This window comes from Rhea americana, unplaced genomic scaffold (assembly GCF_003343005.1).
Source record: "Rhea americana isolate MKP2758 unplaced genomic scaffold, rheAme1 scaffold_410, whole genome shotgun sequence".
NCBI lineage: Eukaryota > Metazoa > Chordata > Aves > Rheiformes > Rheidae > Rhea > Rhea americana.
Window position 1 is genome coordinate 67,063 of NW_028186547.1, and position 15,498 is coordinate 82,560.

The following is a 15,498-nucleotide window of genomic DNA, read 5'->3' on the forward strand; positions in this document are numbered from 1 at the left end:
CTTGCAGATGAAATGAGTCATTGCATTGTTGGGAGAGGAGGCTTTGTTTATGGTATGCCTGACTTAGTGTGGAAATGTGTGACTGAGTTAGGATAGTGCTGTACTAATACAAAGGGTCTCCCACAGAAAACTCAGAGCTGTTGGTTAAACTAATAGAACTCTGAGATGTTTATGCTCAGTTTTTATGTGTGTTTTAATGTAGATACAGATTTAAAATCTAACACTATTTAACAAGGAGCACTTTTGTATTAGTAATGCATATAACCCCAGTTCCACAAATCACAGAGGACATAGGTTATTTTACTTCCACTTGTTTTTTTTTCAGTTTAATCAGATAACTTTCTTGAAATTAAACTCCAGACGTATTCTGTTTGAATCACAGAATCACAGAATCAGTAAGGTTGGAAGGGACCTCTGGAGATCATCTAGTCCAACCCTCCCCTGCTCAGCAGGGTCACCTAGAGCATGTTAGACAGGGTTGCATCCAGGCAGGCTTGGAATATCTCCAGAGAAGGAGACTCCACAACCTCTCTGGGCAACCTGTTCCAGTGCTCTGCCACTCTCACAGCAAAGAAATTCCTCCTCACATACAGGCGGAACTTCCTGTGGTTCAGTTTGTGCCCATTGCCTCTTGTCCTTTCACACAGGACAACTGAAAAGAGTTCAACCCCCCCTATCCCTTTGACACTCTCCTTTCAGGTACTTATTGATAAGATCCCCCCTCAGTCCTCTCTTCTCCAGGCTAAAAGACCCAGCTCTCACAGCCATTCCTCATAGGGCAGATGCTCCAGCCCTCTGATAATCTTCATAGCCCTACGCTGGACTCTCTCCAGCAGCTCCATGTCTCTCTTGTACTGCGGAGCCCAGAACTGGACACAGGACTCGAGATGAGGCCTCCCCAGGGCTGAGCAGAGGGGCAGGATCGCCTCCCTTGACCTGCTGGCAACACTCTTCCTAATGCACCCAAGGATACCATTGGCCTTCCACAAGGTCACATTTCTTGCTCATGGTCAATTTGTCATCCACCAGCACTCCCAGGTCCTTCCCTGCAGAGCTGCTCTCCAGCAGGTCAGCCCCCAGCTTGTACTGATGCCTAGGGTTATTTTTCCCTAGGTGCAGGACTGTACACTTGCCCTTGTTGAACCTCATGAGGTTCCTCTGTGCCCAGCTCTCCAGACTGTCCAGGTCTCTCTGAATGGCAGCACAGCCCTCAGGTGTAGCAGCCACTCCTCCCAGCTTGGTATCATCAGTAAACTTGCTGAGGAGGCACTCTGTCCCCTCATCCAGGTCATTGATGAATAGGTTGAATAGGATGGGACCCAATACYRAGCCCTGGGGAACTCCACTAGCCACAGGCCTCCAACTGGAATCCATGCCACTGATGACRATCCTCTGAGCTCTGCCTTTCAGCCAGTTCTCAATCCACCTCACTGTCCACTCGTCTAACCCACACGTCCTGAGCTTATCTAGGAGGATGTCAAGGGAGACAGTGTCGAAAACCTTGCTGAAGTCAAGGTACGCAATGTCCACTGCTCTCCCCTCATCTACCCAGCCAGTCATTCCATCATAGAAAGCTATCAGATTGGTTAAGTATGATTTCTCCTTGGTGAATCCATGCTAGCTACTCCCGATCACCTTCTTTTCCTCCATATGTCTGGAGATGACATCCAGAATGAGCTGTTCCATCACTTTTCCAGGAGTGGAGGTGAGGCTGAGTTGCCTGGGTCCTCTTTCCTGCCCTTTTTGAAGACTGGAGTGACATTGGCTTTCTTCCAGTCCTAAGGCACCTCTCCAGTTCTCCCCCTGAAGACAAGGTTTATTTCAGTTTCCTTGCATAGGATGGGAATTGCCAACATATAGTGCATTGTCTTTTGTGGCCTCTAAAGGGACAGTTGGGGAACACTGTGTAGCAGGTGTTTCCCTTCACCTCCCTAGAGTCAGTCAATATTTAGTGCTTGCTCTAAAGTAGAATTCAATAGCACCTGGCAGTAGAGAGTGTCTTAGGATGATTGCACACCTGTTCAGTGTCTCCCATTTTATCAGATCTAAATGAACGGCTTTTTTCAAAATTCCAGGTTACTTCTTTCGTATTATGCCATCTAGGGAATAGGAATACTGGCCTTCTCTTTTCTACAATACTGCCTTTTTCATATGGCAATCCTAATTACAAATCACACTTAAAATTTTTAATATGGGCATAGATTTTTTTTGTCTCTACCCACACTATGTATTCATAAGACTTATCCACAGTACATGAAAAAACAAACAAATAAAAAGGTCAAGCAGAGATGCACATGCATGCACTTAGCTTTGATTTATGATTTGTCACTTAGAGCTCAAAAATTCCAGTCCAATAAATGACTAAACAAACTATTTGGTATTAGATTTTTGTTACTGTCTCAAAGAGTATAAAAATGCTAGTAGTTGTCAAATTAAAAAATAAATGGTTTGTTAGAATGTGATAAAATATTTTTAAATGGTGAAGCTTTTGTATAGTTCTACTGATCCACAATGAACTGTCTAAAAATACAGACAAATCAAGAAACATAAATATATGTTCATGTGTTCAAGGTGTTCTTTTAATTCATAGGACACTGCTCCACTCTAGTGGTAACTTCAGTGATGCTGAGGCCAATTTGTCTCAAAACAACAAAATTTAATTAACAAATGTGTTTTAATGTGAGGGGCAGAGGAATAAGTAAGACACTCATAAATTAATTAAACCGAGCTCTGAGATAGCATATCCTAATTGGAGTTACTGATAGGTGACTTTAATTAAGCCATTTCTAGCTTTGCCTTTAGAACAGGCTAAAAATAGTTAGGATGTCACACCACTGCTCCATTAATGGATTGTACACAGCSTCTTTTTCTATTTAAGTACTAGAATGTTGCTAATTATTCTGCCTATTTTAGTGGACCAAGAAGAGCTTATATTCTTCTAATCTATAATTATATGCTAGTGTCTCTTTCTGACTGTAGAAGGCAAGATTGTATAAAAAGAGGAGTGAGACCTTTTAGCATTAAAATATGACATTGGCAGAATATCAGAAGTAGTATGCCTTTTTGTTCTGAAATTACCATGTAGCTGCTGTTGTGATGAGGTGTTCCTTACAAGCATGCTAGTTAGGTAAGATATTTTTAAAAATAAATGGGCAAGTAGAAACATTACATTTGGTGTTTAAACCTTTGTATTATAGCTAAAATGGTGTAGTCTGGACTTATATTAATAGGTTTATCATGAACAGCAGCAGGATACATTTTGTGTAGATAGAGCTTTGGAGAAGGGATGAGGTCTCTGTAGAAAATGCACCTGTCACAGAACAAGGATAGCCAGCCTGTCAAATCCATGGAGGGGGAGGAAAGATGTGGGGGAGGAGCTATTAGCATTTTATAACCAGGAACAAAGAAGAAAGTCTGGTTAGATAATAATCCTTCTAAAATGATTATATTTATAAAAATAATTTGACCTTGTACCTCACGCTGAACCAAATTTCACCCATTATATGATAACAGGGGAAGAGTTTCTATCTTAAAATTAAGACTTAAAGCAAAAATAACATTTTCTGAGTGCTTTCTGTCCTCATCCTTTCACCATGCAGCTAAGACTATACTGTTGACAACAACAGTGTTACATCTAGCAGGCTACTCAGAACCAAAGGTACTGCCAGATAATACTTCACAGAAGGATGTTGCAATAGGTCTCTGCTGACAAGTGAGCATTTTGYAAAGCTATTTCAAAATTAGACTTACAGCATATGAATGTGAAACTAGCAGCCAGTATATATGGTATTGCAATTCCATTTTTGGATGTTGAGCTTCTGTCAATATTGGACACATTTTTCTCCGACAACATCAGTATACATGTCTTATCTCTCTTGGTATTGTGAGAATTAATCAAACTTCATAAAAGGCCTTGGAAATGAAAAGCATAGTGTATAATAACAAATGAAAAGCATGGTGTATAATAACACTGCATGTTCTTTAACTTAAAAGACAAGCTTGTGTCACATATATGTTCCTCATGCTGAAAAAAAGAACCGTAGCAGTAGATTTGATATTTGCAATATTTATTTTCATAATTTAAATATTTTCATTTAGATGTCTTTTCTTGACCAGAAATATTTAAATCTCTGATACTGGAATTGGAAGCAGGATATTTTTCCCCTTCTTTTTAAACCATTTTGCTGGTTTATTAGAATAGTCCTAGCATAGACGGAATATCTAGTGGACTCCCTCTTTGCATAGCATAGCGTTTTCTTCTAGAATTACTTTCTGGACTCTGCCAATGAGTAAACTGAATATAGGACAGGCCTCAGAGGTAGCTTCCAAAGCTGAGACTTTGTATCCTTATTCTGTGTTAGATAACTCATGCTGTGTATGGCATTGCAGCTCTGAATTCAGATGAGCAATTGTGAACCAGACTTTTGATTTTGTTTGGGGTAATTTTTTAGGAAAAATCGGAGTTGGAAGTCTGTAATACCCTACTGAAAATATTATTAAAATCCCTGAGTTATGTAATGATCAAATTATTTGGCCTTAGAGATCAGACCAGTCTGTACTAACTCTACAGAAATTTTAATTTTTCTTATCATTCACAGTTACTGATAGTTCCACAGGCCTTTCACAACCCCTCTTCTTTTTCTGATGTATACTTCTGGTATACCTGGAGCTGAATGTCTGCTTTTGATTGCAAAGTACTCTTCCTGGTAGATACGAAATCAGAAAAAAATATATGCAGCAACAAAGAAAAAAAATCTTAGTAGGAATGTTAGCATGGTGTTAAATAGCTAATTTTCTCATTTTTTTTCTGCTGGTACTGCTTTATTTAAAAAATTCAGATGTACCAATTCAGTGCCGCTCAAATGTTCTTGGTACATAAAGTACAAATAACCTTACTATGCATATGGAAAATTTATTCTATGTCGATAGTGAAACCAGTGACTGAAGTTACTGTGTATTGGGCTTTAACTGTTACACTGAAGAATTAACACTTGTTTTTGTTAACCTGTTTACAAACATTTAAATGTTATTATATGTTAATCATAGTATATGTTACTGTAATTTCTTCACAGTAAAATTATGTATTTTTTTGTGGAAATAAGAGCTGTTGTTGCTGACTCATGTTGTTTGTGGCATCTAATAACTTCAGACCTTCCTTATATTTTGCCAGCTTCTCAAATCATTTTTCCAGTAATTAGTGGATTTGACTAGATGTGCATAGTGCCATATTTTGGGTTATATCTGCAGATAGATTCATGAACCAAGTTGATCATGGAGTTAATAATTTCATCCACTATTTTAGAACTAATTTCTTTAACATAAATATTAGCTAAATAAAAATCTCACCATTATTAATCCTTCATCAGCTTAGATATCTGATACACAGCAGTAACACAATACGGGATGTATATGCTAAAATCTTGTGCAATTGCACCGAAAGTTAAGCTAATGTCCGAGCAACCCCCTTTTGGAGATAGTATATTTACTGTAAGTATCACAATAGAAAAATGATAGAGTCTTTGTCAAATACAGCAAGTAATGTGATTTGGCTATCTTGAGTTTAAATACAACTCTATCTGTGACTAAATCAAGAATTTCTGCTTATAATTTTTGATTGGACAATGACTGACTCCAGTTCTTACCCTTTGGACAACCTGTTCCTTTGTTCTGTTTTGGAAATAAACCCTATAAACTCAGATTGCATAAGTAGTTGAATTACGGCTTTGTATTTTAACTCTGATATCTTAAGGGAGCCAGCTAGCTGACTCCCACCAGATGGAGCTGTATGCTTATTATTCTTCACTAGATAGTAATAATTTAATCTCTGAATGGTGCTGTTGTATGATTCTAATGTATTTTCCTGTTATCATCACAAAAGGTAAGTCACCAGAAAGTGTTATCAGTGCATTTGCTCATCTCTGGTGGGAGAAAACTGAGCTTCCATTTCTTTTTGGCTTCTTAGAGGAGTTCACAACACAGCATTCAGCCTGATACATTCAGAAGGCAGTACGTGGCTCAGCAGAATTCTTGTGAGACAGATAAAAGTCACTTGGGCAAGGCTGGCTTAGCAGTATCTCAGGAAAAGATTTGAGAAGCAGGGAAGCTCTTCCTGATCTTTGTCAAAAACTGAATTCCCAGGCAGTGTATAAATTATGATTCATAAATCCCTCCAAAATCATAAAAATTCCTTAAAAATTTTAAACTGTGTACATGTATCTTAGTGCCTGGATATCTAACAGAACAACCCTTGCCCCAGGTATTGTGGGGGTACATTTAGCACCAGCMGTTACATATGACAGAACTGATTTTAGAAACCATTTTACATGTGTGTGCCTTCATAGTACAGTGTTACAGTTTAAGCTCAGTAGGACACATGTTTGAGTCCAGACAGCAACAGCAGAGGATTCCAGCTAAGTATATGATGCCAGTTTACTACCTGTACCCACTCCCACCAGTATATCTGATGTTTTCTTAGCTGGACTAATGGGGGTCTTTCAGCTCAGAAAATAGCATCCCAGTTCTGAGGATAGTGGGTTCAAACTCAGTTCCAACTTCCTGGGCAAGGGGAAGAAGGGGAGTAATTACAAAAGTATCCTTGATGTTATAAATCACAAATGGGGTTTTGTTTTTTTCCTGTGCTTCATTAACAGTGTAGAATGAATTGTTCATGGGGGCTGCAGCCCAGAGTACTACTTTGCTTGTTGCAGAAGTAGAGTGACTATGCAGCCAACTACAGCAAGTGAAGGAGTGTTTTTGTAGTTAAGGAAACTGAATGTCTAATGGTATTTGGCTTTTCTTCTGGCCTCTACTAAGGCTGCTCTCCTAGACTGTGGGCAAGAGGTTTTAAGCCAGGGGCTAAATATAGCTTCCAATTTTGGATTGTCTAGATTTTTGCATGATTTCACCCAGTTGTTGATACAGATAAGTGTTAGTACAGATAAAAGTGGGGATTGTTTAAAAACTTATGGTGAAACTGCATGGAAGAAAAATTTAAGCTTCATCTAAAAATAGTAGCTGTAAGTGTGATTCTTTGTAGTAGGCCTAACATTGACAATGATATCATGAACCTAGATATAATCTCTCTGCAGACATGATGTGAAAAGAAATGAACAGAAACTGAGCTTTGTTAAGTAGAGATACACAATTCTGAAGACATTTAAATATGGGAATGAATAAGTGGCAATCCCTCAGAGATTACCAGTACTCAACATTGTTCTATTCTCCTGTTCTGCTTTTCATCTGCACTCCATTCTGCCATGAAGTTTGATCTATCAGCTCTTCAAGACGAGGTTGCTTTGGAAAAGGTCACTGTAATACCGGTATTCTTGCCCTGACATAAAGAAAATACTGCGTTAAGATCCTTGCTTAGTGCATGGCCATCCTTCCCCACTTTTTCAGATAAAATTGAAGAAAAAAAATGCACTACTTCTCCTTGTGGGTCATTAGAACTTCACATTGCACTGTTTCTGAAGAAAAGAATAATAGCTATATTTTAAGGGCTGAAAGCAAAGTTTAAGAGATCATCATATACAATTGAAAATATAACCTGATCATGATAATCTAACTTGTTCTTACAAAAAGATTCCTCCAAGGAAGATGAATCCTCAGTTTTTGAAGCTGATATCTCTCTTTTTTCCAGAATTATTTTTATTTAGTGGGCTATATCTTGAATGGAAAATAGATTTATTCATAAGTGAGAAAAATTGTGCTTGGAGAAACCTTTGCAAGGGTTGAGTATTTGGGCTTGCTGTATTTGTCAGACCAGCATTAATTGCTTTTGCTTTTAAGGGGAAGTTACTATTGAAAGATAATCAGTGCTACTGTTTATAAGGAGAAAGGAAAAAAACACCCCTCAGGTAAATTATGTGGCAACATTCTTTATTAAAGAATGATCTCCTGACAGATTCTGCACAAAAAAGTGTCATGTATAAAGAAAATAATGTGCTATATTCTTCCATTGAAACAGAGTTAACTCCTGTGATGGTAGGATGAGGAAGATGTGGGCTGGGGGGAAGCAGGAAGAGGGAGAGAGACATGCAAACAGTTGTATGCAACATAATACACACTTGCTCTTAGAGCTTCTTTGGACTATTTGGAAAGAAAGGCCCCTCTGAAACATGCTAATTTCTGTAATTTTGAGAAGAAAGAAAGGGTAGGAGAGAAAGCATGTCACAATATATTTCACATGCTATTATTTTAGGAATGCACCATTGTGCAGAACAGGTAGGCTAACGCTCATCTAATTCTTTGTCACTGTTGCATCTGCTATGTGTATCTCTGTGCATGGAAGGCAGAAGAGGTGAAATATCCTCAAATTATCATTGCCATTGTTTGAATATATTATTTTTCATCTGTGTCATACATACCAAGGGTGAATGTGCCCCTCACTTTAAATTTGGTGACACCTGTTTTCCATGCCAGGTCAGGGCAATTGTTAGAATGGAATGCAAGCCTTAGGTGATGAGTCCTGCAACGGTATTCACTTGCAGTATTCATACAGGTAGACCAGAAGGCAGAGCACAGAGACTGTTATTGACATTCCAGCTAATTGTTAAAAAATGCTGCAGCTCAGTGATTCACTTAGCATCTACTGTTCTACACAAMATATTTTCACATTCAGGGATGAACTGTATGTGACAAACATTGCAGCCACACACACAGCTTTCCCTTTACTCCTTTAAGCAAATATTTTGCTTTCAGTAGCTATCATGTGCTCATTGTAGTTTCTAATCTTTTACTAATKTAGTTTCTAAATAAAAGGTGACATGCTTTCTGATTAGTGTGTTTAACCTGACATTATTTGCCAATAGTGTGGAAATGTCTATGGTCTTGAGGTACAGAACTTACGCAACTGTCCCCACTATTATCTTACTTCTCCAAGGTGGGAAGGGTGGAAGTGCACATCAGAAAGCATGATGTGCAACATTCTGGCTGTATATCTTTACTAATATGCTCCGAATCTTTACTAATATGCTTCCTATTATTTTTAAGGGAAACCAAGTAAAGTATGTTCTCATTTTGAAAAGAAGCTGTTTCCTGTTTCTTCTAGTCCATTTATGAAACAAAATGCAGAGATCCTTGTTTGGTAAAGAAAAGGAAAGAATAATATGAAATTACAATAATTTATCTGCAGAAACTGAAATGGATATCTGCTGAGCAACAGTTTCTAACATTGTACTTATACTTGGAAAAAAAAGCAGTAAAAATAGGAAAAATAGCACCCATAAATGAGTCTGAAAGCCCTTGAAAAGGACAATAATCAAAGTTTCAAATATGGAGGTAGAAGCAGATTTTAATTATAACATTGTTACAAAAATTTACAGAAAGACTTGTCAGGCTGCTGCTGATGCTAGTCTTGTCAATCACTACTGTTGCCAGACAGAAAAATGAAGCATATGAGAAATTTTTAAGCGCATAGAATATTTCTTTTTGCTAAACCACCCCCACATATTCATTTAATTTCTAACCCATACTGACAAAAGCTTAGATGAATGAGTTGTTGTCTGGCCCTTCCCACTTTGTATAGTCATTGGCTGGCTTGGTTCTAAAAAGGATTTTAAAAAGGACAATAATTTGCCTTTGCCTGGGATCCGAGCCTGTGAGGGTGCTGAAAAGCTAATCTGCGGGCTGCCACCATGCAGATCTCTTGGGCTGTGTGCTCTGTCTGTGTCTTCATTCAAATTGCATTTCGATCAGTGGAAGGGTGGCAAATGTTTAAAAATGATGCTACAGAAATCATTCCTGAGATCACTGAAAATACTGAAGCACCGATGGAACAGACTTACAGCGACAACAACAATACAATGAACCAGGCAAAGCATGGGGGAAGACACATACAACACTCTCCAGACCCTAATGGTAAGAAAAATTATATTATATTCCTGTTTTAAATGCAAATAGGTAGTTTATGAGAGGATACTTATTATCATCTACGGGTATTTATTAAAATCTTTTGATGTGGAACTAATGCTGTAAGTGATAGGGAATTACATCTACTATTGAAGAATTATCCATGTAAACATCAGGAGGGATATGCCAGAGCTGATTGATTGATAAAAGATGTGATTTAGATATTGAACAATCCTTAGTGCTACAATATGCATTCCTGTCTTGCCCAGGTGCTATCTGCAGACACAACTCCAGGACATAAAACCTGTGGAAAAACCTGGCTTTGAAGCATACAATACAAGCAGCAGTAATCCGTGATTTAAATTTCCCTGTGTAATGTGCTTGCGAGCATTGTACTGGATATCATGGGTCCTCTTTCCGTCTTTGAGATTAGAATGGGGCGAAGACTTGAGAGTAGAGCTAATAAGAATTCTTAAATATTTAGAAAGAGTCGTACTAGTGGTGTCTTTAAGATCACCCAACGAAAAAGTCACATGGAGGTTACACTGAGCTAGACCAGAGCAGTGTGCTGGTCACTGTCTTTTGCCAACAGTAACCTACTCTTCAGCCACATTTGAGTAGCCAGAAAAAGCTGTTATGAACAGTTAAAGCACTTCTGAGGCGAATGAGTTGGAATTGGGACTCTCACAGTTCTGCAGAGATCATGGGAACAGTTTGACTACTTTGACGCTACTGACATACTTCCTGGTATGATATCACTGTATTTAGCCAAATGTCTGACATCAGCTACGATGCAGAAGAACTTGTGAGGAGAGCTGGGAGCTGGGGGGTTAGCACCAAGAAAGGAGGAGTTCTGCTGGCAAATAGGCCAAACTCAGTGTTTCAGACTGACGTGTTTGCCTGCCAAATGCGCAAAGCAACAAGTCAAACAGTTTCCACTACTACGCATTGCAGATCTGAGCTAGACTTCCTTTCCTGTGGACCAATGGAAGGGAATAGTGTCCTTCTGCCACAGCTGTCAGTTAGGGGTTTAAAAAGCCATAGCATTAACAGTATTTTAAAATAAATTAAAAAATGAAGCCATATTTTTGTGTGCCGTATCATGAGGTTCTTAAATATGTAAAAGAGTGATCTCTCTGCTTCTCACAGGCATCTCCATCAATCACCAGATCAAAGCAGGCTGATTTTGTAACTACATCTGAATACTGTGATTTTCTAGCCTCTAACTACTCTGGCATCATTTTGGGTGGGGTAATGGGGGTGAATCTGTCCCATTGAAATGTGCATATTTTTGGAGATGGAAAGGATTTATTTATTTAAGAAAGYGAGCAAGAAAAAAGGGGATTAGACAGTTATTCAAGATACACAATGGTCTCACATACTTGTTTTCACATCTTTAACACAAAGAATCAAAACTACAGTGCAAAAGCTGCCGGATGTTCCTGGCATGCATGAGGTTGCCCAAGACCATGAATAATTTTGCAGTATGTGGAACCTACACACATACAGGACAGGACATGTGTGTGCAGAAAAGAAATCTACGTGGCTGAGGTCCATATATCCACCCATATCTGCTTAAGTACTGTGATGGTATAATACATTGATTTAGACTTTTATTTTTCAACCCAGAAAGAAGTAATTTTCCTAATGCTTAGGTAGTTTGGGAGGATCAGACTAAGCCTACACAGGGTTCACTTGCCAGGACTTTCATCACAACACTGTGACAAAGCTCAGCTGATCTGGTTAATGCAGTCCATAAAACTTAAAATATGATGTCCTGAAAGCTGTACTTAGATATTTATAAATTCAACTACTAAAAATCATGATTCCACACTTCACAGAAAAAAAATAAAAAATGAAAAGGCATGTATGAATATAGTTCTATTGATAACGACTCAGGGTCAGAATTTAGGGTTTAGCCTATTGCTATCTGTTAAGAAAAAGAGGGAGGAAAATACAATAAGATTTCTAATCAGGCAAAAGATGCCTCTAGTTGTCTGAAAAAATAGACGTGGAACTTGTGGGACTAGCTCAGAGAGCAGAAAGCTTGGAAAACCTAATGCCCGAAGAATGGGAATTCCTTAGCACTCTTGTAGTCTACTAATATCCCTAACCTGGAACACAGTTTATGCTAGATATAAATCACTTAAGGGACACTTTCCTTGTTGCTAAAGGATGTAAATCTGGAGTCAATCTCTGAAAGTGATAGAATTCAAACAGAGCAAATGGAAAAACCCTTTGCTCATAGGTAGATGAAGCCAGCAGAACCACATCTGAATTCCCTCAAAGCACCTGCCAGTGCTGGGGCTATTATTCAGAAGCTCCACTGCCCACTGACACAAGCCATTCAGAAACAGGGTTTACCTAGTGGCAAGAGACAGATTTCATTCACCGTTCTCTACATGGCAATTCAAGGCATAACTAGAATGGCCAGAAGCTCAGAGGCTACAAAAATGGGTCTTTGCAGATACTCCTTCCAAAATATGTAATTCAAGCTCAGAGCTAGATATCTGCAACAGAAATAAAAATTGCTTTTGCAAGGATGGTGAAGAAAGTAGTAATTAATTTGTTTCTCATTTGCAGATGCTTCTGACTTTAGCTGCAGAGAAATGCGAACCACCCGCTATGTCACTGAGGGGCCTTGCCGCAGTGTCAAGCCTGTCAAGGAACTGGTCTGCTCTGGCCAGTGTGTCCCCTCACATCTCCTCCCCAACTCTATTGGAAGAGGGAAATGGTGGCGTCAGAATGCCCTGGATTACCGCTGCATTCCTGCTCACACTCGCATGCAGCGCATCCAGATGACATGTCCTGAGCAAGACACTCGGACTTACAAATTCCGAGCTGTCACCGCCTGCAAATGCAAGCGCTACACTCGCTACCACAACCAGTCTGAGCTCAAGGACTTTGGCAAGGAAACTGTCAGGCCTCAGAAGAACAAGAAGCCCCGCCTCTCCAGAACTAGGAGCAGCAAATCCAACCAGCCTGAGCTAGAAAATGCTTATTAGACAGTTGCTCTGAGTGATACAGCCCAGCAGCTCTGGGTATTTTACAAGATATCAAATGGCACTCACAGGCCGCAGAATGGGTTTCTGGCTGCAGGAAGTTCCAATTCCTTCTGCTAAGATGGGTCAAAGGCTCACATAGTCCAAAATGTATCAGATTATAACCATTGTGGTCTGATAAGAGAATGAGATAAACTGAGCTGGTGGTAGCAACACCTAAATTCAGTCTGAGAGGAGAGGTACACCTTGGAGATCTGCATGAGGTCATGTGGCTTGTACTTTGAGGAAGGCAGAGGAAAGAGGAAGTGTTATGGTAACAATTATTATAACGCTTTGTTAGAAGTAATTTTACTTACTTCACATGACAGGAACACCAATGTCCCTTTCCAACTTTTCTAGGCACCACAATGCAGGACAAGCATGAGATTAGGGAACCATCAGGAGAGTTACTACTCTGAATGAGTTGAATAAAGTTAGTGATAGCAGGGATTTGAAGAGTAATGGTGAATAAAGTCAAATTGTTGGGAAATTAACATCCTATCAGATGTCCTCACGCTCCAATTGATTCCTCTAATGAGGAAAAACACACAAAGAAATATGACTCTTGAGTTTTCAAAGCAGAAGTGTGATAAATCTATTTCATATCTTCAGTTAGAATACTGCAGGATCAGCAGATTCAGGGCTGACATTTGACATCTAAAACAACAGATTTATTTTAGGGACAATTCTACTCAGTGGAGCAGATTTATGAAGTGGATGCTCCTCTTAAACCAGATAGCCATATTGATGTGATCTGTAAACAGCTAATAATGTACATAATTTTTACATAAAAGATACCAATTGAACTTTATTCCCTCAAACAAGTTTGACTTTAGCATCAACTTAGACATCTCAATTTACATTTTCCATACTGTAGAGTTTGGATCATCTGGCCATACACTTTTTAGTGCCAAGACAGAGCAAGCCAAGTTCTGGGAGTAAGGTGCTGGTTCTGCATTAAAGTGAGCCTCTGCAAATTTGAAAGCCATGAATTCCTCTTGAAAAGTCTTTGGTATGCACCATTTAGTTTGACAGCGACTTTCTTTTACTTAGCTTCTCAACATTCAGACTAGTGTTCATGTTTTTACTTAAAAGAATATTATTGGAAAGCGAATATTCACATGCTGTATGTATCCTATAGAAATGCTAAGCCTAGTACCAGATAAATACAATTTGGGATGAAGATGGTTCCTCACTCTTCTTATTTTCTATGTAGAATTTATGTTAAAAATCATGTAAACTGTGGAAATTTCCATTGTTGATAGATTTTGCAATTATTTTATGTGGGACCAGAGTCTAGAGAAAGAAGCTATTGTTTTAAAGAATTAATTATGTATTTATTTTTTTCTCAGAAATTATTTATGCAATATTTTTCCTTGTAGAGGATGAGAATTAGCACTGCTTTAAAAATATTAGTCTGTTATTTTGAATGTTAACTATATTGTTAATAAAGTAGCAACATTGATTAATTGTAGGAAGACTCACTAATTTTCAGCTAAAGTATAAAGCTGGTTTGCTGAAAAGCCTGTGAATCACAAAACAGTCTGGCGCTTGACTCTGGCCAGGAAACTACATTTCTGTGCTAGAGAATATCACGGGCCTTAAACCTTAATCAATAACCTACACATCTCTAAAGAAACTCTGTCCTCGGACTGCTCATTCCAGTGCATGAGATTTCTCACAATAAGTCATCCTTGGCAGCTGCAGAACTCAGAGCTATTTCAATATTCTCATTTCTCCTTCCCCTGGGAAAGAAAAACTCAGCAGATTTTAGTTCCCTCCTCCTCCCAGTGACACTTCCTGATTAAGATGTTCACAGCCTGATAACGCCATCAAAGTACCCATAAGCTTTCAGTCAAATTGCTTCAGATCTTCTCTCACTGAAAAAAAAACAAAACAARAAAACAAAACAGACAAAAAAAAAAAAGAACCTACTTTGCAGGAACTACTAAGACTTCTTTTCTTTAAGAAACATAGACATTCTCCCATTAGGTCAGGGAAAACTGAGACTAGAATGCATGTCATGTGCAGGTCTGTAAATAATGCTGTAAAGATGAACAGCTTTTCTAAGGCAGTCAGCAGATAAGGGTCCTTTCACTACTGTTCTTTGAAGCCTCATAGACAAACCTAATACAGACTTTTGTCAGCTACCTGGGACAGCGTTTTTCCAGACTTATCTTTGATTTTATGTAGTTGGCATTTGGGACTTAATTTTCAGAGGTCAAGATGAGCACCTGCAGGGGCTTCTTAAGTCAGTAAGAAAAGCAGAGGTTCAATTCCTCTGAAAAGCTGGTCCACAATCTCACTGGCACCTGAAGTTACTAGATTTTTTTTTTTTTTTTTTAATGTTGACTGTGATCAGCCAGTAGAAAGAGACTTACTCCACTTTGGTTAAGATGGATTCCAGGCAGTTTAAAAGCATAGGGTTTGCTGCAGGTGAGCCATTAATTTCTCCCAAATTTTTCACCTTAAAGATCTGCTCTTTCAAAAAAAAAAAAAAGAAAAAAGAAAAATCTCCCACACAAATCTCTCACTAAAAGTGCACAAGTTTTCTGTTATCCAGCAACTTGCAGTTGACTGACTTACAATTTAATGATTGGTTCTTTGC

General features: G+C 38.6%; 1 protein-coding gene across 1 annotated transcript; it reads left to right on the forward strand.

Annotated features, from left to right (window-relative positions):
* The first annotated feature begins 9,635 nt into the window (after window positions 1-9,635).
* SOST (sclerostin) lies at window positions 9,636-12,854 on the forward strand. The gene is made up of 2 exons (XM_085314722.1): window positions 9,636-9,858; window positions 12,433-12,854. Exons 1-2 carry the CDS (start codon window positions 9,636-9,638, stop codon window positions 12,852-12,854), a joined length of 645 nt encoding a protein of 214 aa, XP_085170848.1.
* The last annotated feature ends 2,644 nt before the right edge of the window (window positions 12,855-15,498 follow it).

Coding starts and splice junctions, on each gene's coding strand:
- SOST (XM_085314722.1), top strand. CDS start 9,636: ATGCAGATCTCTTGGGCTGTGTGCTCTGTCTGTGTCTTCATTCAAATT. Junction 9,859..12,432: donor ACACTCTCCAGACCCTAATG/GTAAGAAAAATT, acceptor TCTCATTTGCAG/ATGCTTCTGACTTTAGCTGC.